Consider the following 24,009-nt stretch of genomic DNA (forward strand, 5'->3'; position numbering starts at 1 on the left):
TGCAAAAGTGGAAAGAGGAAAAGGGGAAGAAATTTTGGGAAAGACCACATAGAGAGTGAGCCCCTTCCTGACAGCAAGGGGTACAAGGTGCCGGAACAAGTGCAGCAATTATCAGATTAGATTAGACCAAATTCAATTTCAGAGGTTAAACAATAAAAACGATTAACAAGTTAAATAAATTTGCTAATCAGATCAGAGGTTCCTTTGTACCCAGGTCATGTTTAATCTTGTGGGCAGAGTTGCTTCACTCACTGTTAACTTCACATAAAATGTGATGCAGAATGATAACAGATCATTGTCAGTTACTTTCCACAAAACTTCACTGAGGGGCTGAATTATCTTGTTTCTAGTGGCATAATGTTTTTGATGAAGACATGAAAATAAAATGAAAACTATTTTATGGTTGTTACGTTTTGTTACATCCAGTGTTTTTATGTTTTGAGAATAATTGGGTGTAAATTCTGGAAGCATTCAGAACTTATCTTCTATGCATGTTATTCTTTGTTTGATCTAATTATATATTCTTCCATCTTGTTTTTTTTTACCAACTCCTTCACTCCTCAAATAGTATGGAGCCCCCGAAGTGACATGAGGAAAAAAAATAAAATATTGCGAGATCTTGACTTTAAAACTCGAGCTCTTGACTTTGATGCTTGCATGCGGTGGAGGTCCACTTGAACAGGGTGCACTTGAAAATGTTCTCGAGTTTGAAAGTCGAGATCTGGCAATGCTTTTTTTTTCTCGTCTTTTCAAAACATTCAGATCAATTCGGACAATTCAGCACCTACCGAGAGTTTGTATTTTTTTTTATTTTGAAACTCCATTCAAACCTTCAAACATTCATGACACTTAATTCTGTAATTCATGACGGGACTTTCTGACATTACCTTTTTTAACTTTCACACCTTTTACCCAATCACACTTCAAAATTCATGTAATTCTCAGACTGTCTGCAATAAGTACACATGATGCAAGCAAGCATCAGCAACAGAAGCAGCCTAATTGCATTGTTTTATATTTGAAAATCCCAAATGGCAATGAGCAAAGCTACACAATGCAGCGTTGGGTTGCCATTTTAAGCTTGTTGTGTTGGAAGCACTGCATATAGATGAGGAATGGTTGTTTCATGATTGAGGAGGTATTCATAAAAAACCTTCTCATTAAAAAAAGAGAAAAATAGATAAAACACCTCATTAAGGTGGTGACTGGCTGGGGGAGATTACAAGGGAGCTGGAGGTTTCTCGTAAAGAAAACAAAGAAAAAAAAAAACATTGCTTATACCATAACTTGCTGTTGGCTAGATGTCATTTTTAGCAAAGAAACATCTAAATATCACAACATAAAATGTGTGTTTTCTGTTAAAAAGTGTAAATGCAATATAACAAGGTGAGACAACCCTCTGCTCTGAACACTAAAACGCTAAGCTACAGCTGATGAGAATAAAATCTTTCTGTAAGTGCAGTCTCCTGTCTAACTGTCTCTGCTGCTTGATAATTAGTCCAGTCCTCACAGTATGATACATTTTCTTCAAACATTTTAGAAACATTTTGAAAACGTACCTAAATGTTACACTACTCCACATACATGATCATAAAACTTAAATGCACACTGGATGCAGTTTACGGATACCAACTTCCTCCTAATTATGGAAGTGTATTGCATTCACTGGGGGAAAAAAAAAAAAAACTCTGGGTTCAGAGTAATTTTTTTTCTCCTGTTTTTCTAGTAATTCCCCCCCCCCCTGTTTTTCGTACTAATTTTTTTTTCTGAATTATCGAGATGGTGACTCCTGTCCCGCACTACATGCCCGACTGCCAACTTTCTACTGTACCAGGTCAATAAAGGTAAGGCATGTAATTAGTTACACACAGGGTATGATACTCTTGTTATGTTTTAGACTTTATTCTTCTTTTGTAAGCCTATTGCTCAATGTAGCAGGTAAGGAATAGACGAACATGTCTATCAGCATGATTTAAGTTGTCACTTAAATTAACTGTTTTGTTTCCATCTTTCTGGACATTGTTGCTCATCAAAAATTAATTGCCTTTCTTTCATTATATTGGTTTGGCACAAATAAAACGAGCAATTCGTCATAACGTTAGGTTATATGCTAACAGTATACACTAACACTGTAGAGACATAACATGAGAATACTAACATAGAAGTTGATTAATATGGGGCACGTAAACATGTAAACAAATAGAACGTTGCCAGTAGACTACTCACTATATTGACAGCATTGACGGACCTTGACGAGTGTTTTGAGTTGCTGTGGTTTGCTCATGGGCTCCCTCTCCTTTGCTATTTCCTATGTATTTAATACATGCATGCATACCTAAAACACACCGAGGAAGGATCCTGCATGAAACGTCCATGCACATAATTATTTGAATAGGCCCATATGTTGAATAAAACAATTTAAAATTTAAAACGTTTTTGCACCTGCTTACTGGTAAAGTACAACAAGTTACTCATACCTTATGTTGCAAAGCCCCAATCTGGATTTTATTGACTATTTGAATAGTAATCATAATAAAGACAATAATACTACCACTCTGAGCTGCTGAGTTTAGTCTTCTGTACTATCAGAGTAATGTTATTGTTCATGAATAACCAGTGAAGGCTTTCATCACCAAAGGTACAATTGGCCTTGACAGTTTTACACGTGTTAATTGTTGAAAATGTAATTTTTGCAGTGCCAGCAATGGCTAGATCCTCAACCCCCGGCCTCCCTCAAGATGATGGACTGTGGATATTTCTTCTCAACAGAGGTGTTCCTGAGGAAAGTATTACAGTACAGAAAATGCCGCAGGATCATGTAAGTCACAGCTTCAAAAGCTGTTTTTGTACTGTCTCATACTGTCCGCTGTCTTATCAACTACATTAGGCATTTATAATTGGTTGCCCTGGAACTAATCTTCAAGCTTTGTCATGTCTAATGCATACTTTGTCTTTATTGCAGATTGACAGCTCAGTAATTGGAGAAATAGATGATGCCACTATGGCTGCTTACATTCCAGCCTATGGTGACAGGATTGCCACAAGGCGTTTCTGTATGGAAAAACAGAGAAGAGGTGGAGATGATACAAAAAGACTGTCCTTATTTAAAAAACTTTTAAATGGGCACAATGAGCAACAAAGACAGCAATCAAGGTTTTGAGGGGGAGAAGACAGCGCAACCAACAAATATGCATCTAAAAAGTAATAAGAGAGTCTGGAAGACAACCAGAAAAATAGAATTAGGGTGGATACATGACAACAGACAGGTCAGAAAACAGTGATGGAGGAGCTAGAGTTCTTGATATGAACAAGAATGCCACTAAAACAAGCTAAAAACTGTTCCCTAATGAAAAGTCAACGATGGGAAAGTGGGAAGAGTTCAGTCATGATATAGTTAACTTTCAAGAAGCACAAGTTGATGAGTATGTTAGTGTGGGGGAATACTATGAGATACACAAATTGGGGTTGTTAAGATTTTATTTGTTCACAAAGACCCTGACCAGTGGAGACGATCAAGAGGAAGGAGCTGATATACAGACAGATGAGCAACATGAAAACACAACAGAATCTGGACAAGATAAACACACAGTGGAAGAGGTCGAGCAGCGGACACCGAAAAGACATTACAGTGAAAATCAAATAAACACAGTCGAAGATGATGAGAAAGCACTGCCACAATGTTAGCTTTTGTCTGACATCTACACCTCAACTACTATTGATGTTGAGACAGCTTCTGCTAGACCCCCAAGTCCTGCCAGTGAATTTTTGCACGTGACTGTGAAACTTCACAGAGTGACTGTCTTAGATGAACTGATTGCTCAATTCAAGGATGAAGCAATGATGACCTACTCTGTGAAATACAGCTTCATTGATCAAATGGGGGCAGATGCTGATGGTGTGTCAAGGGATGTATATGCTGCCTTCTGGACAGAATTCCTAGACTGTGCAGCAGAAGGTGCAGATGTGAGGGTGCCATCACTATCCCCAAAATGGCAAGAGGAGGCCAAGGGACTGTAGGACCAGGGGTATTTTCCATTTTGGCTGGCACAAGCGTCTACAGCAGCAGTCATATATGGTGAACATTCTGTTTCACCTGATTTACTGTTTGACTCCCTGATGTTGTATCTTACTTAGTCTGAGTGTGACCTCTTGTCCACTGCTTTGCAAAAGGCAGTTGTCAGCAATGACGAGGAAGATCTTCTTGATCTTATGGATCGCATGGGAGTAAGAACAGTACCAACACCAGATAACTTGAGAGCCGTGCTTGTTCAGGTCGCCCACAAGCAAATGATCCAGCACCCAAAATATGCGCTGGATAATATTGCAGAGGTTGCAGGACCAATACTCAGGATGTTTTTCCAGGATACAGGATATGAAGAAGCTGTATGAGGACATTAAACTAACAACACGAAAGGTGATTAAGATGATAACAGCTTCTCCAGCTAATTCAGCAGAGAACCAAACTTTTACATCTGGATGAAATAGGTCTCCGGAGGCTGATGAGATTTCTGACTGGGTCTGATGTCATCTGTGTAAAAGAAATTCAAGTCACATTCACCTCTTTGGAAGGGCTAGCGCGGCGGCCAATTGCCTATACTTTTGGCCCAGCTGTGGAGCTGCCATCAACTTACAACAGCTACCCTGAGCTTCGAGCTGAAATGGAGGCGATACTGTCCAGCAACACTTATGCAATGGACATTGCATAATACGCCCCCGAAGTGATGCCGGCACCTCAGCTGCACACCATGCGGATCCAATATTTTCAGCAGTCTCCTGATCGTCTCTTGAGTCACCACGTAGCCAGCCTGAATGCATTTCAAATGCATCATCTTGTATCCATGGAGCATGCCATATATGTCCAGCTGATCCTGGAGAAACATTGTTATGTCTAGGAGATCTGAATGGGCTTTCCTTCTGAACAACCGCAAAGTCTTCAGGTGCCTGCATAAAGTCGACAAACTAATAGTAATACCGTCTATGACTTAAAAACAGAAAAATAATTACTCAGAAAAACAGGAAGAAAAAAATTCTTAGAAAAACAGAAATAATTACCCCGAAAAATGAACAAAAAAAAAAAATTACTCAGAAAAACAAGGGTTGAATCAGTCAAGTGAATGCAATACGCTTCCGTACTTAATTAAAATGCATCTCCTAAAAGCAAAATACATGCAGTCTTATTTCGATACAAAGATTTGTACATTAGTGGTGGCACAACTTGGGAGTGAAAGCGGCCCTCAATTTATTTTAAATGTGAAACTGCAATATAACAATTTTGTCCCAAAAATCAATAAATAATAGTCAAAAGTAACTGTGATCTTAACACTGATCAAATAATCAAATCAAAATTATCTTTTTGGCCAAAGTTGTGCAGCCCTATTTGACAGACACACACACTCAGATCTTAAACATAATGACTTTTTCAAGCCTTAAACTCAATTCAGGCTTTATAATGTTGCACATTGTGCATACGTGATGAGATTTCTACTCAACTTTTCAGTCACATCCATCGTAATTAGATTTAGAGTACTCCTTCAGCTGTTTCTTCATGCAAATTAAAGCCCTGTCGAAGACTCATTTTATAAAATATAAAGTCACTAAAGTGTAGCTTGCATTCAGTCACGTTATGTACTATGTGTGTATGCATGCAATTACCTTTTCTTTGTTCTATTTGCAATTAATTCAAAAAAAGCATTTTGCCTTATCAACACTTTATTGATATGAAATGGTTCTTGAGTTTATTATGCTGACCCTGATATTATATTAGAAACAAATAAGCTGGTGTGGTTCTGCTACATCATAACAATTAGCTTACTTTCTCCCAGAGCAGAGCTAATTTTCTCGACAGTGCAAAATGAAATCAGATAATATTAATTGTTTGTTTTTCTCCCCCCTTTCTTCTCTTTTGGCACTGTCGCCAGTTCTGTACTTCAGAATTACACAGCAGGTAGGTCACTGGCCCTTAACTGTGGTATGAGTACGACTGGTGGCACACAACCGTCGAACACTTGGAGAATTCTCAGAAAAGTATTTTTTAATTAAAAACATATCAGACAATTTAACAAGAGTTTGAATAAATTGAATTAAACTAAGGTATAACTGGAATGTAATTTCAAATACGTTTTGCATTTCCTGAAATAGCTTGTTTCAATATCAGATTCATTTACTTATGAACTAAAATGTTAGATAGTTAAGTGGAAGTAAAATTAACATCTAAGCTGGACATGTTAGGGAAAGGAGGGCAAATCAGGAGTACCACTTTTCTATCACATGATCTCTAGTTCTTGAACCAGTCAACAATAATATTTTTTTTAACATGAGTAAATCTGCCTTCTGGGTAAACTGTACGTACTTCAACAGGGTCAACCTACAATGCTGGATTTTAATGTCTGTCATGATGGTGGTACTTGGTGAAAAAAGTTTGAGAAACACTGTTCTAGTTTATATGCCAAAAATAACAGTAATCCTTTGCTGACGGCAGCATCACATGAATCTAAATGTTGGGCTTCATTCAGACAAAGTTTGAGCTGAGCTTTAGTAGCACTGTTAACAGGCTGCACACGCTGCAGAGGACATCCGCTTTGTTACAGTCATTGAACGTCTGTTCAACCACAAAACCTGAACAACCTGATCACAAGCATGATCAGAATGAAGAGGATCCAGGAGGATGATAAGAGATGAAATAAGACTGCTTTGAATATCTTTCTCTGTGTGCCTCTGTGACTTCACTTTCCCAGCATGCCTTGTCTGTGGAGCTGCACGAGGGAGAGGAGTTTGGCCTGCTGCCCTGTGAGTTTCAAACTTAAAAGACGAATGACCCCACAGTGATGTGAAGAGGCTATGATTTCAATTGTTTAACCATCCACCTGGAACCACTAACTTGCTCTGTTGCTTCACCATACATACACATTCATGCTGCTGGTCTCTGCTGCTCACTCATTCTCACTTGACCACTCACACCTTACGCACTGCTCTATTCCCCATATATGCTCTTATAACACCGGGATAATGACATGATCAATACAAGATTTCAAGAAATCAAAAGGTTAATCTAGTATAATTGCAGGAAACATCATTCAATATGAGAATGTCAGAAGAGAAGGACTTTATGGATCAGCGTGTCACATCCATCAGTCACATCTGATTAATTATCTTAAGATTGCCAATTAATTATGTCGTTATCTCAGGAATGTCTTATCTCTAGATCTCAATATGACTGTATTGATGTTATTCTGAGAAAATGATATAAATAACAAAACAAATTAAAATAACATGTTATCATGAGAAAACAAGAAAAAAAAACTGCTTAGGGCTTCCGTACTTCTGAGATGTGATGTTAGGAAAAAAAACTTAATTGAGTTTTCACAGTCAAATCTTATGTTGCTTCTATCCAGTGAAATGTAATCAGAAGAAACAATTATTACAACAATTATTTCATATTACATTATCACAAATTGACTTTAAAAATGTAACTTTTTCTTCTTCTTCTTTTTCCCAGTTCATCTCAGCTCATTCAGGATAACTGATTATGCTGTATAATAAACAGCCTAAGTAGGTGGCTGTCACAGTTACACACACAACTTGCAGCAAAAACAGTCACTGATCCTCAGCCTCAACCTTTTCACTCCTGATTCAGACAGTTTGAAAGCCCTTATAGTGTCAGATGAAGGAACGTCTTAGTTGGACATGACTGAACTTCCTCACTGATTTAAATATGTTCTGAGGCATAGAAATGCAGAGTGCTGACAGACGCACGTCCCAATGTCAGACAGGCAGCTTCAGTTGCTGTTGAAGTTTGAATCACCTTGTGTCTGTGAATCAGTTGTTGTTTTTTTACATTGGAACGAGCGAAGCATCACTCTGTTCTTAAGGACACACCAGTGAAGTAGTTTCTTTGAGTAGCTACAACTGAGTACAAGCCAGACCTGAAAAGGGGAACAAGCTGTTTTCTAATGATCTCCAGGCAATGTCTAAAGAAGCCAGGCTGGATATTCTCAGAAGTTGCTAGAAGAGGGGCCTGGGTAAAGTGGTGAGAGGACATGTTCATAATATTAAAGAGTAGACAGCAGTTTTCCCCATTAGCATAATATCATGCTGTCACATTTTAGAAAATCCACAGATGTTCCATCAGTCATTATGACTTCTTTTTATAATTGTTCAAACAAAGCAATGTCCTGTGTATGAACTGTAAAATTTGACCCGAAGAGAAGAGTTTATACAGAACAGAGAACACAGTATTCTGACTGAAATACACATTTTTGTATTATTATGACACTACTGTACCAGCTGATCCATCTGCACCCCAGCTGTTAAACCTGTAGAGAGGTCCATGAGGCTGCATCTGCTGTGGTCAGTTTAGTGCCCTGTTTTTGATCAGGTGTGTCAGGCCAGAAATTAATATGAGAGGTATCCCATTTTCTTTGTTTGACCCTGACTGTCTGAGTGCACCTCTGCTGACACACACACACACACACACACACACACACACACAATGGCAGACTCAGCCCGTATTCAGACAGGATGGAGGCTGTTTGAGGGGCAGGTGCAATGCAAGATAAATAAGAAGGGCAGCAGCTGTATGTGGTTGGGCACCAATGGAAGAAAGAAAAGTTGTAATGCATTTATGGTAAGAAACTCTGTATAAGATTTGAAAATGTTTTATTATATTTTTAACTATTTCACTGGAAGGACACCCTAGAGGGCACATTATAATGTTTTATCTACCATAGCAGCATGCAGGAACACTTGTTGTGTTGTTGTTGTTTTGAACATACAACACCATGGATGTTAGTCTACCTGTGCAGCTACCATAGACTGTATGAAACAGATGTAGTCTACATGATGTCACCATCTTGGCGGTCCTCCTTCCACCACCTCGTGGATAATGCAAAAATTGGTAAAAATGATTCTGAGATTACTGAGCTTCAGTCTGGGCAGCAATATGAATCAGGAATTCAGTATCAAAATAGCCAAAGTACTGTCAGGACTTAGAAGCTGAGGTGTCAGTGAGCAGATTTATCTGGAGACAACAAAAACCTCTCGACAGAGTGATACAACACAAATGCTATGAAAAACTAACCTAAAAGGAGTCTCCCAGATGGGAGAACTAGGCCAAAACTAAAGTAAACAAAAAAACTCTATACCGGTTATCAAAATAAAAAATCACTGGCTGCAAATCAAAAGGCTGCAAAACATTAACTTAAAATGGAGAAGAAACAAAAACTCTCCTGATAGGTGGAGGCTAGACAATACTACGACAGTACTAAGCACTAGGAACCAAAAGCAAGACTAAGAAAGTTACAACACAAAATCACTCACAAACATACACACTGTGACTATAATCAAGACTTGGAGCTGGCTTGGGTGAACGAACATAAGACGAAACACTTTGGCACAAGACAAAGGGAGACACAGAACCTATATAGACACACACAGATGGGTAATGGGGAACAGGTGGAGACAATCAGGAATCATGGCAACAGGTGACACACAAGGGAAGGGCAAGTGATCCACACAAGGGAAGGGCAAGTGATCAGAAACGAAATGGGAGGTAAATTTAAAAATAAAACAGGAAACCACGAGATAAAAACAAGAACACCAACATATCACAACACAGATTTTTTTTTTTTTAGCTCTTTTTTGGACTTGCTGGAAATTTTAAAAGCTTTTGTCACAGAATATATAATAATAATAATAATAATAATAATAATAATAATAATACTAGACTCAGGCCAAATTAATTGTTGACAAAACATGTAGTGTGTTACTTTATTTTGTCTTTGCCTGCAGACCAGCCTCAGCACTGGGCAAAAGAATACTTCACAGAAAGAAAGTCTTAATAGTTTATATTATAATAATTTCAAAAGTTTATCATTTCAAATGATGTGTGTTAAAATAAAACAGAAGGGGACTTGTGACAATACTGTACTTGCTCAGTTATTTAAATCACGAGGTAACAGCCATGCTTACACGAATGACACAGTAGGTCCCATCCATTGCTCAATGGACTGGCTTGGCAACACACTTCAGCCTTCAAGAAGGTCACCTCTGCCAACTCTGTATAAAACAGGTGCTATTGTAAGTACATCACTGTCAGTCGCAGTGCTCACAGATAAAAGGTTTTTCCCATATCTTTAAAGGTCAACATGGAGCTTGAAGGGTTGGAATATATATTGTGTCAGTTCTCCTTATCGCCTCAGAAAAAATCTATCCTGAATTTCTTTCACTGTATCACTCCCTTTATGCTCCACTATCTACAGTTGAGAATACCTTTGGGTGTCCCACATTCACAATCACAATTCTTACTGATATCAGTCACCTCCTGGCAGCAAAAAAAAGTCTGGTTTAAGTTGTAAGAATGTAGCAATTCATGTATTTCTGTTAGAAGTTAATTATCTGGAATAATATGAGACATAAAAAAAGCCTTGGATGCTTCTGTTATCATTATTCTACAATTTAAGGTCAATGGCTGGATAAAGTTTTAAAAATGTGTTTTATATTGTGCTTGGCTGCTATGTCGGAATAGTGCTCACAATGTCAAGTGCCTTCTGTGTGGAAAAACTCCATACCCACAGCCTTTGGCAATTAAAGCGGATGGCACAAATTGGATGCCAAACGAGGCAAATTTGATAAGAAGTGTTGCTTGTTGTCAGTTGCTTGCTCATCACAGGTTCAGTAAGGTTTGGTTCACTTTCACACTGCACTTTTGAAAGTGGACCAAACCACCTGGACAACATCAGGCAGTTACAACAGCTGCTTGTTTCGGGATGCTATTGCCCAAAACGAGCACTGATCAGGAATTTAAAAAAAGCATGAGGAAGAAGAAAATCTGTCTTATCGAAAACAGAAATCCATCCTCTTCAGCCAGTGTTGCCAACTTCGCAACTTTGTAGCTATATTGAGTGACTTTTCAGACCCCTTCTAACATAAAACAAGAGACTTAACTCAACTGAAATCCATAACTATGACGTTAAAAACTATAATTTGTACTGAAGCATGAAGATACAGCAACAGTACAGCCCAAGTATTGGCCGAAAAATGGATAATGTTATTCAGGGCAACGTCAAAATATTGGTAACAATATGAGGGATTTGATACTGTGCTACTACTGCTACTGTAATTTCCCCATTGTGGGATTAATAAACTCTATTTCATCTTGTAATCTCACACATATTATCTCTAAACTATCATCTCTCTAACCTAACACAAACACTGTTTATCGTAAGCCTGTAACATTACATGGTCAATAATAAAACTCAAAAATCACCTGCTAGTGGTGTGTCGGTCATGAACGTATCGTTCAATTTGAACTAATCTTTTAGATGACTCAGGAGTAATGAGTAGGCTCAGTGAGTGATTTGTTCATTTTCATGCAGTACATTTCCTCGCCATATGGCAGCTGCATAAGCTCAGTTAGGACAGGAAACAGAAATGATTAGTTCATGACTCAACTATGCGTCCTCAAGTTTGAGTCTTGTTCATTTGTCACGTAAGAGGCAGCTCAGCCACAGGACTGTGTGATGAGCAGTACACAGCTGTTCGTTCATACTATAGATTAGTCTTTTGTTCATTAGTCACGTTTACATTAGTGAATGAATGAAATGACTCCAAAAAAGATTAGTCATTTATTTTGTTAAGTCAAGTCTATCATCTATTCATACAGGCTTCTCAAAAAACATAAGAACAAAATTTTCTATTGGAAGTGTTAGTTTGTTTTTTTGCAGTATTGTGCAAACAGATCATTTAGAGGGAATATTAAAAATATAACACAGCAATCTGAAAGACCACTACAACCCATGATGGAGCAGATTAACTGGGAAGAGCAGCAGTCATGATTGAGAAATGCATCATTATCTCACAGGCTGAGCAGCCATTTGTCCACATGTCCACATGCCAGGCTGCCATCACTGATTGTTGATGTTGATGTTGTTTGGCACCGGATAACGGTGAGCAGTAAAACTGGGGAACAAGAGAATAGAAAATTAAAGTTATGCCCACAGTTGCCTAGAGTAACTGTGAATAGTAACTCCCTTATTTTTCCTTATCCATAAGGACACTCTCCATCTCGCATGCAGTTCAAATGTGTTTACCTAATGTTACTCTTGGGATGCAAGCAATGTTTGTATGACTATTACCTTACCGCAATTTACCCTGTCCTCAAATGTCCTGTAGTAATACTGTAGAGGAGTGAAAATACTCATTTATATTTTTGGAGGCATATGAAGCATTATGTCAAACCCACCACTGCAGATGAATGCAGATTAGATAGATAGATATGATTGCTTCTGTGATGACAGGTCAATCCATACCATAGTGAAATCATAAAAATTACTGAATGAGGTTTGAAATGTCCGTGGGAAAAACAGGACAATCGAATGTTGACTTCCTGCTTGCTGCTATAACCATCAATGCATAGTTCCAAACACAGTGTGCAGTCTATTGCAGTCTCTGTCAATATCTATGTCATTCAATACACGGACACAGATAAAGAGGCTGAAATAAAAGACCAAAAGATTGCACTAGTGGATTTTAAACCAAGGAAAATTCAAATTCTTTATGACAGGATTTGTCAAACTTGATTGTGCCAGATAGTTTGTTACACAGAACCATCTTTGAAGTCTTCACTGGAAACTGCTTGGAAAAGATTTACCATCTGTCTGTCACGGTCTATAACAAGTGAACTTCAACCAGTTACATCAATAAACCATACAACTTAGTCAAACTCTTACAGAACCTAGTCTGAAGAAGAATAAAAAAAAACATCCTTTCCATCCATTTCCAAGATTTTCAGTGCTGTTCTTCTTTTGATGAAGAAATATTCTGCAACTCTGATATAACTGATGCTTTCACTCATGTTATCACACACCTAGCAGGAAACCAATTCAGTAGCTCGTGTCATAGTTGCCAGTACATTCCTCAATGGACATCGATTCGTCCATAATCATAATCAGTAATTGGTCTGGCAAGATGATGAGCGGTGGTTTTTGACCTGCTTTCTTGCAAAGATCATTACTATTAGATCTGCTGTAATAAAAAGGTAACTTCTTTTAGTGTACAACACATAAAAGCTAGCCAGTACATATAAAATATAATGGTACAATGTTTAACTTTAGCATTTAGGGTTCGTGTGAATGCTCTGGTCCTTCTTGAAAGGGTGATCTCAGACCGCTATCAAGTGAACTCTGGAGCACTTCATTTCTGTTGTAAACACCATTCAAACAAATTATGCAGCATACCATTAAACATGGTTAAATGTTTTCTTTTCCTGTTTTTTACTTCTATCATTAAAGTATTTGATACGTGCTGCAGAGCTTTCCTTAATTCCTTAAGGCCAAGCAGCTACTACTACTCAGTCCTGCTAGCTACATTTTATTCCTGGAAAAAGAGACTGCTATCAAAAATCCATCTACAAAACAAGACAACAGTAATTTTGACCATTTCAGAGCACTGGGTCAGTTTGAACTATTGCAGGAAGTAATCGAACAATAAGTAGCATCCATAGTGAGCTGCTGGATGAAGCACTGCAGGTGATGAGAAACTCATAGTGAGTTGAGGCGGTGCAGCTGATGGGCATCAGAAGGAAAATATAGAAAACATTTTCTTCATAAAATACGATCCAGTTTCACCAAAATTGAAAGTTGGTGGTGTGTGACTGTATAGTGTTTCTGACACAGAGCCTAAGAACAGGCATATGGGATGTGGGAATGACAGAATGATTCACCCAATTACAAGTCAGTGTAGCATCACAATTATTTAAATTCTGTTATTCCACGGTACAAAAGTTACCCAATGTTTCTTTAAGTTAGAGGAATTAAACATATTTATCATGTATTCCTCTCCTGGTGCCAAAATCATTGACATTGCTGATTGTCTTGGATTCATTGGACCTTAATCCTTAATCCATAATGTTTTTGATCACATACACATAAAACAAAACATTCCTAGTTACTCATAGAACAACATAACATTGAACTAAAGTACTTACTAAAAACATCCAGACTCTGTCGGCAGTGTTCTCTCTGTGGACCAGATCTTTCAATGAATGAACAGGTTCAATAGCCTTTATAGTGTTGACCAGTCCGAGTAGCCCATTCAAACTGTCCTGGCAGGTAGCAAAGTGTTGTTTTTTTTTGTTGTTTACCTTGCTGACATGTTGAAGTGGTTCCAGCATGTTGGGTCATAATAGCTCTGTTGAGAGCAGCAATGGTGAGCTCGCAACCATAAGAGGGCTGCAGCTCTTAAACTATAGCTTCTAGGATAAGTTATCCTCTGTTAATACAAGCTGCAGTACATGCACAAATATTAAAATTGATCATCACATAACTTCTGAACAGTATTCTTTAAAGGTGCAACATGTAAGATTGGACACCGCTGCCCTCCCCAAACAGCAGCTAACACTGGTTGCCAAACTAAAGACAATGAACCTGCATGAGAGAAAAACAAGAGCAACAAGGTTTATTTCATGAAGCAGCTTCTATGTCTGAGTATGACTTCAGTCCATGCTGCAAAATAAATCAGGTGGAAACCCACTGAAAAAAAAAACAAAAAAAACAGGCACTCTGCGTCTTTTTGGGCTATAAACATCTTTATCTTTTAAATCACCTCCAATATTTGCCATGTTTTACAACATGTCTGCTCATGGAGCTTCTTAGGTCAGGCAGAATCTAACATTCATTCCTTCTATCCACTTTATTTGCTTCCATGGTTGTAGTACTTTTCATACCTGGCAACCCGGAGCTTCGGCATGAGTTGTGTAGTTATCAAGCCGGATCAAAACACACAAAACAAAGCATAAACAGAGGACCGGTCTGTCAAGGCAAATTTCAAAATAAGAAACATACTTACTATAGTAATTTATCAAGAAGCTTGTATTTCAGTAGAACCTTAATCTCTGATGACACAGCATAGTACATATCCGACATACTGTACCTTTAAAATGGTAATAACCCTGTAAGTATTTATGAATTCAAAGGTCTGATACCTGCATCAGAATGCAGATATCTTTAAAAAGGTAAATAAAAGGCCAAATTGATGATAGCAAATGGACTATGGGGTTACTTTGAGGCAGTGGGTTCAACCTCATTTGCTCACCACATGGACTGTTGTAGCCAAAGCCCGCTCAGATATGATTGGTCAATACTACAACTGCAATACTACAAACACTGCAAATGCCTTCAGTCCCAAAATCTTGGTTCTGCATTTATTTATCAGTTGAGCATGGTCATTTTTTGAAAAATCAGATATCAGAATTGTTGTTTATTGATTTTATTTTTATTTTATTTTTTTTTCTAGTCTTCCAAACACTCAAGTCACTTTTTACACTTCATGTCTCATTCAGTCATTCAGACACATTCATACACTGATGGCATTGGGAGACATTGGCGTTTTGGGGAGTTAACCATTTATACACCAATGGCGCAGCATCAGAGTCATTTGGGGTTCAGTATCTTACTCAAGGAGACTTCAAGATGACCCACACTACCTTCTGAGGCACATCTACCCCAACTAGAAAGTTGTACTTTGGTGAATTTTATGGATATACTGTAGATTAAACAAAGATGTGATTCGTAAATTTCTGCTCACAGAATATTTTTTAAAGATAGTAGTTAAATAAATCAAGTAGTTAAAAAGCAACAAATTTTCTGTCTTTCTGTCTCTTAAGCTCTCAAATTCCTGCCTGTCTCTCCACCTTAATTCTAGACAGCTTGATGTTTTTACAGCTCCCCTGGTGTTTTCTTATTTTCCCATGTCTGAACATGTTTATCAATTTACCACATCCAAGAGCTGATATACATGCTGTCTTTCCCCATTAGTTACCCTGACAAACTCCAGCCAGTGGCCTGATCTTGCCTTTCATCTAATTATGCTGAAACTGCTACTTGTCTCCAATGCCACAATTAGTGATGTGAGCAAAAGGAATGATAACAGAAAATCAATTATATTTTCTTGTTTTTCTTTCTTTTTGTTTCCTTTTTATATTAATATATATGCATCGTTTGAATCTAAATGCTATATTTCTTCAGTGTCTGGTTGCGCCTAATTTATTCACCTGATCTATGTGTGCGTCACGTTCAGTTTCAGGGCACCAATGAAATGTCTCTTAATGGAAATCACAATTGCCAGAAAAAAAATGTAATATACATACTGGTAGCAATGAATAATAGCTGTTGCACATGTACCGTCATAACATTTACATAACCTACAAACATAAATAAATTCAATGTTATCAGCTCTGCTGTTTCCTTCCATGTTGTCTGAATCACTATGGCAGGTTAAGTAATGGATGTTCCTGTTTCCGCACTTCATTCTGTGCTTCTTATTCTGACGCATACTTGTCAGTTCTTGTGTACAGTTTTCATTCTGTTTATGCTTTGCGAAAAGGTTGCTTTCCTCCTCTTTCATTTGACCCTGTTAACCAACATTAAGCGCTTTTTGTTCCTGCTTAATCATTCATTTCAGTCACATTATTCAGTTTATTCAATAAATTATCAGTCAGGGTATAAAAATAACACACCCTTTATTTAATTTGTTGTTTTATTCAGAAGTGTTCACCCTGTCGTGTATGTGTGTGGTTGTTCTGTAGTGTCGAACAGCGGCCCAATTAGGGAGAGTAAAAGCAGGTTAGGATCATTATGTCATATTAGCAGGGAGGGGTGGGCGCACACAGATGTAGAAGAATAGGTGAGATTGTTCAGCTGTAAATAACACTCTGATATTTGGTGCACACATCAGTATGTATGTGTGTGTATCCTTAGATAAACTACTAATGGCAGTAACTCAAAAATCGCATTGCATTAATGTTTTGTTGAGTATTTTGTTTGATTTTAATACTTTGTTCTCTGGTTAGCTCACCCTATACTCACGTGGGCAGATGGTAGCTTCCAGAGAGGTGCGGCTAAGTAAGTGCTATTCATCAAAGGGCACAGTGTGACTTTAGGCAGAGTGTTGATGTGACAGCTGTTCACAATATTACAGTGGTTAGTTTATTCATTGCTGTGCAGCTAATAATGCAGGTTGCTGCCCTCTCCATATGTGGTTTTTCATGTTGCTGTTAGTAGAGTCCTAATTCCTGCTCAGATTCATTTAGAGCTTGCTCAGAAAAACCTTTGTAATGTAACAATTTTGTTGTCAGTCAGGTCACCTAATGATCATGTGTTTAAACTGCTTTAAGTCGTAGGAAATTACATGTGCTGTTATCTGTAATTGGCAGTTGTAGCAACAGTCACCTCTTCTCAGCAACAGATACAAAGTCTCACTCTTAATAACTCTTAATAAGAGTATAAAGACATGGCCCATTATCAATTGAGAAGAGATGAAAATTAACAAGTAGAACACAGACCTGCAAAAAAACTGAATATTCAAAACTCAAGGCTGGGGCGTCGCCGGTCAGCTTAGTTGGTTGAGCATCTGCCCCATGTACAAAGAAAGGCTCAGTCCTTGCCGCAGTGGCCAAGGTTTCGAATCCCTTTCCTGCAAATAAATATCTTTAAAAAAAACAACATTTATTATTATTATTATCAAGGATGTTTCATTCTCCATAATATTACATTAATTATGCCATTCAATCTCTGTTTTTATGCTCGTTCTGAAATATCCAACAAAATAGGTTGGAAAAACTATAAAATATAAATGATTGCAGTCTATATGCAGGATATAAAGACTAGAAGATGAAATGCAATGCAATATTTTTGTCCTTACTTGGCGACTGCTGGTCGGTCGGTTGTCCAGTGGAGAAATAGAACATAAACTGTCTCTAAAAGCTGAACATAAGATGGAATAATAGACCATCAAATCCATCTATCCCAAAGAAGTGTGAGGAGCTGGGAAATTCTTAAAAACGCTGACTTTTCTTGTCTTTTTCAGGGAGAATATAAGATTGTACTTGAACATGTACATAGATACATAATTTTTTGGCCAGGATCTGATCACCTGCTACCAGTTTAAAGCTGCAAATGCAGTATGTTGTGATTTGATGTTGACTTCAGATGCAATAGGCTCAGCAGACACCGAGTCACAGAGAAGTAAACCTGAAGTATAACTTATAACTGGTCATAACACTCCATCCATTGCTGGTTAACAAACTTTTTTTTTTCCCCCTAAACTGGATTTCTTGCATACAATTCATATTTGAAATTGCCATCAGACTAGAAACAACCAAACCATTCATGGGTCAATGAGTCACTAATGTGCTGAGCTGTCATTCTCTCACAGGGATCTTATTTATATGACCGTACATGTGCGTGGGTACTCTTGCTCTCTTTTTTTTTACCCATGGCATGGCTGCAATTAAGCAAACCACAAAGCAAGAGGAGTATGCCTTTTGAAATAAACAACCAAGTGTGGGAGAAGCCACAATATAGTACATAATTACATATAGCAAAACCTGTAGGTAGCAGTCAGCAAACAGAGCATGCATATCTGTTTTGCACACACAGTTATTAGGCCACTCAAACCTCAGCTGTAGGCCTTATTATGTCGTACCATCTCTAATAATCCCGATCCGATAACATTCTGTTAAATGACACTCTCAGTCAACAACTTGCGACCTATGATCTGACCTATTTTGGGAAGCAGGTGTAAAAAATCAATGCAAGAGCGTTCCTTAAAAATAAAGAGCATAAATAACAAAACACCTGTCTGTGGTATGTGGAAATAAATTGGTACAGCTAATTTAATGCTCTACTTGTTTTTATGTGTTACATATATGTATGCCTGTTTATAATATGTTAAGTGCATACCACAAGTCTTGTGCTGTACTCAGGCTGAAACCCATAATTCAATATAAGGGCCAATTACAACCTTGTAGACAGTCCGTAATGGAATGGCAGGTTACATGGCTTGTTTAGGGCATGTAACCTTGTAATATGGTGGGTGTTTAGAAATGTCTTGTTTTTATAATTCTGTACATGCTGTTGTTTGACCTGTTGTCTGACCATGAAAAATGTCTGAACAGAGATCAGAAGTAATCATTACTTTCCATTACTTGGCCCAGCTCCATCAAAGGTGCCTCAAATAACTAAAAAGCCACAGCACTAGTTTCATAGATATAATGAGACGTTGTGGTTTAACAAGTCACCAGCCCACACATATCAGCCTAGATAACAGAAGCCTAGCCCAGATGACTGCAAACATTACTCCACCAGCTTCACACAGATCCACCATGGATAGGCAGGAGCTCAGGAGCGATGTGGTGGAGAAGCGGTGGAGGGTTTTGTTTACCTATCAAAAGATTGATCGTTCGATCCCCAACTCAAACAGTCTGTGTATTAGGCAGTGTGTGAATGGGTGACTGTGATGTGTAGGGTAAAAGCATGACAGTCTATTTTCCATCCTCCAACTTCAAACACACCCTGTTGATAACCACTGGCTAACTATCTATCCGCTATCTATAAGAACAGATAAATCTAATGCTCTGACAGGTGACACCATGACCATCGTGACAAAAATATTGTGTGGTTTGAACTGTAACATTCCCCAGACTAGTTTCTTCACTGAACACACAGACATTGACAAATCAACCTGTCATTCAACTATTAAGGTCTTTACACTTTTCCAGTGTTTTATTTAAAGGTTTGATATCCTTAACAAGATATATTTCCATTTCAGTGTCATTTTATATCTCCTCTCTCACACTTCTCTCTGGAGCTCTAGCAGGAGGGCATTTTGTGTTAGCACATAAATAGACAAGACTAAAGAGAACCCTTTTACATCCAAGTCAACTAAGCTTCTGGAACAGGAGAGGCACATGTACAAGAAAGATTTTTTTTGCGATAAGCACTGCATCTAATGTACTGACAAACAAACACGCACAAAGCAGACACAAAACCTTTAAACAACTACTAAATGTAGCCCTTCACAGCCAGCACAAAAGTTGATTTGTTAAAAAAAACGGTTTCATTCATTTAAGCTTCATTTAAAGTCACAAATAGAAAACATTTTGCATACCCTTTAGTTACAAGCAAGCACGAGTTCACCATGACACTGAATTAAAGGATACATCATCAGGATATATCCTTCTCTTGCATGACAGATACTGTCACATGCTGTAGTTGTAATTTAGCCACCTGAAAATGGCTGTAAGTTACATTTTTATGCAGCTTTGACACGTAAAGAAAAATCCCATTTAGTGTTATCTTGTATGTTCAAAATCAGGGAACATCTGTTGGCAAGAACAAAGGTTCATCAACACTCCTTCCATGAGATCAGTGTTATTCTACAGCTGCCACAACTTTTTAAGGAAGAATCAGCTTTTTTTATTATAACCTGATTTCCTCAAGTTACACTTATTTCTTTGTATATTCTTAAGAACAAGTGTTTCTATGTGCTTTTTTCCAGCTCTGCCTTTTCATTATACTCTGCTGTGGTACCCTAGTTATATACAATCAAGGTAACAGCAAAAAAACACAAGTACATGCTACTGAAATCACTGAAAATTAAAAAAATCAGACCACCACAGTCAAAGCAACAGGATATCTTGCATTATTCACAATAAAGGGCACAATGGCCTCCCCTTTGAAAAATAAAGGGTCTTTTGTTTAAATAATAAGTTCTTTTTAAAATCTACATACGTGCACAGAAGTGGTTTCAGTTTCAGTTTCACATTCCTGTTTCATTTCTAAGCTTCTGAGAGTGAGAGTGAAAGATGATTGTCTTCAGTCATGAGTTGCATTTTGCCTTTTGGCCCCCGGTATTCCTGCCTCCTTCAAATATGTAAACAATCTACATTAGCGATTTAGACATTTAGCACTAAGGCTTTCAGTACCGGTTGCTCAGGTTCATGGTCCGTGTCGGATACTATTGATGTTCTTTTTATTTTTCAACCATGATCCTGTTTTCTTCTCAATTGTGTACAGTTTAAGAATTTCAGATTATGGCGACTCTTAGTGGTATTATCAAACAGATCACTGACATGACATGGCATGCCGCGCTGAAATTTATCTGTGGTTTTATTACTTGTTTTTTTTTTTAAGTTCAAGAGTTCAAGACACTTTTTGATTTCTTGTGCGTGTTTGCCTTTGATACCTTCCTTAGAGTTTGAGACTGGATTAGCAGCACCTGTAAACCTTTCATCAGTCTCTGCCACATTTTTACAACTGCTACAGTGTTTCCTCCTCATCTTCAGCGGTTGCAGTGGGACTAAGAACCATCATATTTTCCTTCAGCGAGATATCATCCACCTGCTTGGGGCCGCTGTCCTCAGGTTCTTCAGGTATGGATGGGTCTGAGCTACCGATCACATATCCTGGGAGGGTGGCGTGCATGCTGACCACGGGAGGGCCTGTGCTCCGATAGACACGGCTTGAAACAAGTGTGGTAGAACGTGTGGAAAGTCCACCTCCTGCCAGGTGGGACTGGCTGCTGGTGCTGTTGTTGTTGTTAAGGCCGACAACGACAGAGCCGTAACGGTAGCGACCGCAGACCACAGGGCCCTCCCATTCAAAGGCCAGGTTCCAGCGTGTCCATGTTTTCTTTATCTCGGTCTGAACCTGCGGGCATGAAAAGAAGACAGGCTATAAATATCCAGAATTATATTGCAATTGCAAGGTTAATATATGAGCAAACATTTGCCTCCTATGAAGGCAGAGCAACAAAAGCATCTCACTGAAGTCATTAGACATAAGACACAGACATAAACTAGCTCTGGTTTGGTCTCCACCAACTACTAAGACACAATATCAAGGTTGTGAACTTGCTAGATGTTGTCTTCACCAGCATCATGTGTATTGTCCATCTTTACCACTTAAAGGACCAGTGTGTAGGATTTTGTGGCATCCAGCAGTGTAGTTGCTGATTGCAACCCCCTCACCTCACCCTGCTTTCTAATGTGAAGGAGAGATGTGTGAAAAACACAAAAGGTCATATCTCAATGTTCTGATGTTCTCTAAACAGAGCCCCCTTTGTATGCTACAAAAAGTAGGAAACACTTATTTGCTGAATGTAGCTGCCCTTTTTACTGGCAGGAGGTGGACATGGTAAGATTAAACTGAACCCTCTATGTGTGGGCTGAATGACTAAAGCAGTGCATTAAGAGCAGCTTAAAGCTGCACAGAGCTGCAGAGTAAGTAAATGGTAAATGGTAAATGGACTGTACTGCCTTTCTAGACTTCCTACCACTCAAAGCACTTTTACAATACATATCTCATTCACCTATTCACACATTCATACACTGATGGCATTGGCTGACATGCAAGGTGCCACTCGTCGGTTTTGGGAGATAACCATTCATACGCAATCACACAGCCTTCAGGAGCAATAGAGTAAGTCTGGTCCAGTATCAAAAATAAATCTTTATGGAGCTCAATTTCAACAGAAAACTTTAAAAAATCTCTTTGTTTTAATTGCAGTCACATGGAGGATTCAAGTAATGCTCTACAGGATACAACATTGATGACAAAAAGCAAGAGAGGAAAAAGCATAAAGAGCAGAGAGGGTCTTGTGACGATGAAACTGGCACAAAGTGCAATTCTGATTGCTGGCTAAAAGTGCCGAGTACAAAATGTAATGAGATAGTGGAGGGAGTCAGAGAGATGACTGATGAATGTACTTTTCATCACATTTCATTTGAGAGTGCAAGAAACAGACGAAGGATGTGATTGATTTATTTTTATTTACCTCTTCAGCAAGAGCCCCAAATATGTGTATCGTGACTAACTTTGAAGTACTTTGTTTGGTACATTTTGTATCCGTTTTCTTCTATGTGATCAGAAACAATCCACTCACCTCTCCGTTGCAGTAGCAGTAGATAATGGACACAAAGAAACCCTGAAAGGAAGAGATTGATGTACAAGTTGTGAGATCACAGTGGCCAAGTCAAATTAGAAAGAACATCATAGACAGTGTGACGATCAATGATCAATGATCAATGATGAGCAATCATTTATCAAATATATCTATAATACACAACACCTAGTATTTAATGAAGATGATGAGGATGTGGCTCACACCAGCTATCTCTTTGCCTCAAATTGTGCTTATCTAATAAAAGAAAGCACAGAAATCAGTTCTCTGGCTGTTTCTGTTCTAACCTGTTTCACCCTGTGTTCCTTCTTCTGACTATGCTAAGAAGTTAAAGGAGAGACACAGTGTCTTTGTGAAAGTGATGGATTTATCAGAAGACGAGCCCGTATGTGTGAGTGTGTGAGTGCCTCGCTGCTGGTGAGATACAACCAGGCAGTGACTCTGTGTGAAGCCTAAATGAACACTGTATACTCTGAAAAGAAGAACAGTCTCCAGAAAAGCCAACCAATGCCGAATCCTTTCGAGTTACTCCATCCAGGTCTGGATGTGAACTCTCCCTGTCGAGTATTTCTCCTGTTTACTACTCCAGAATATGAGCAGTCACCTCGGGCTCCCTTAATAGCATCCCTGAACATTTATTACATTCAAGGACGGCTGATCCTCCCAAGTGGATCACCACTAAATTCATTCATATCTCAAGACCTCAGATCCACTTCATCTCATGTCAAGTAACAGGCTGCTTTTGAGGGTCCGTCATGCCCAGGTGCTACGGCGGATTCCCCACCAAAGCTTCTCCACGATACAACAACAGACCAAAGAAGTATAAAAGCTCATGTTCAGTTACAATCTTCAGAAGAGCCAGGAGCTTCGCTCACTATCTTCCATTTTGTCAATCAATCATTTAAACATATCTACAGTATAACATGCGCACACACATACACACACACACACACACACACTAAGATTACTAATGCATTCAGCCACAGCTGAATCTCAGCTGCTAATTTATAGGTGTCCAAACTCATTTACTGTAAATGCCCCGTGAGTCCAATTATTTTCCTAGCTGACTACATTAAAACTCAGTTCCTATTGAAAACGCTTGTTGCCACAATTACCATGTCAGAACATCAGTCACAGAAAGAACTCTATGCCAAAGCCGCCTACAGTGCTTAATCAGCACGATTTCATTGGATTTCCTGATGGAAATTGATGCAATATGGGCGCATAGATACCAGATATGTGCACTGGTTTAGTCGTGAGATAGTTCTGGAACGC

General features: G+C 38.5%; 1 protein-coding gene across 3 annotated transcripts in view; it reads right to left on the bottom strand.

Moving 5' to 3' along the window:
• Positions 1-19,561: 19,561 nt before the first annotated feature.
• pth2ra (parathyroid hormone 2 receptor a) overlaps positions 19,562-24,009 on the bottom strand; it is a 69,619-nt gene continuing 65,171 nt past the window's right edge. For 2 of the 3 annotated variants that reach the window (XM_027290789.1, XM_027290787.1), the window contains exons 12-13: positions 22,717-22,758; positions 19,562-21,482 (exon numbers count right to left, since the gene is read on the bottom strand). In XM_027290789.1, coding sequence (XP_027146590.1) covers positions 21,093-21,482; positions 22,717-22,758 — 432 coding nt within the window. In that variant the 3' untranslated portion in view covers positions 19,562-21,092. The remainder of the gene's footprint in view (positions 21,483-22,716; positions 22,759-24,009) is intronic. The other variant, XM_027290788.1, reaches the window with a different exon arrangement.

This window comes from Larimichthys crocea, chromosome XVIII (assembly GCF_000972845.2).
Source record: "Larimichthys crocea isolate SSNF chromosome XVIII, L_crocea_2.0, whole genome shotgun sequence".
Classification (NCBI taxonomy): Eukaryota; Metazoa; Chordata; class Actinopteri; family Sciaenidae; genus Larimichthys; species Larimichthys crocea.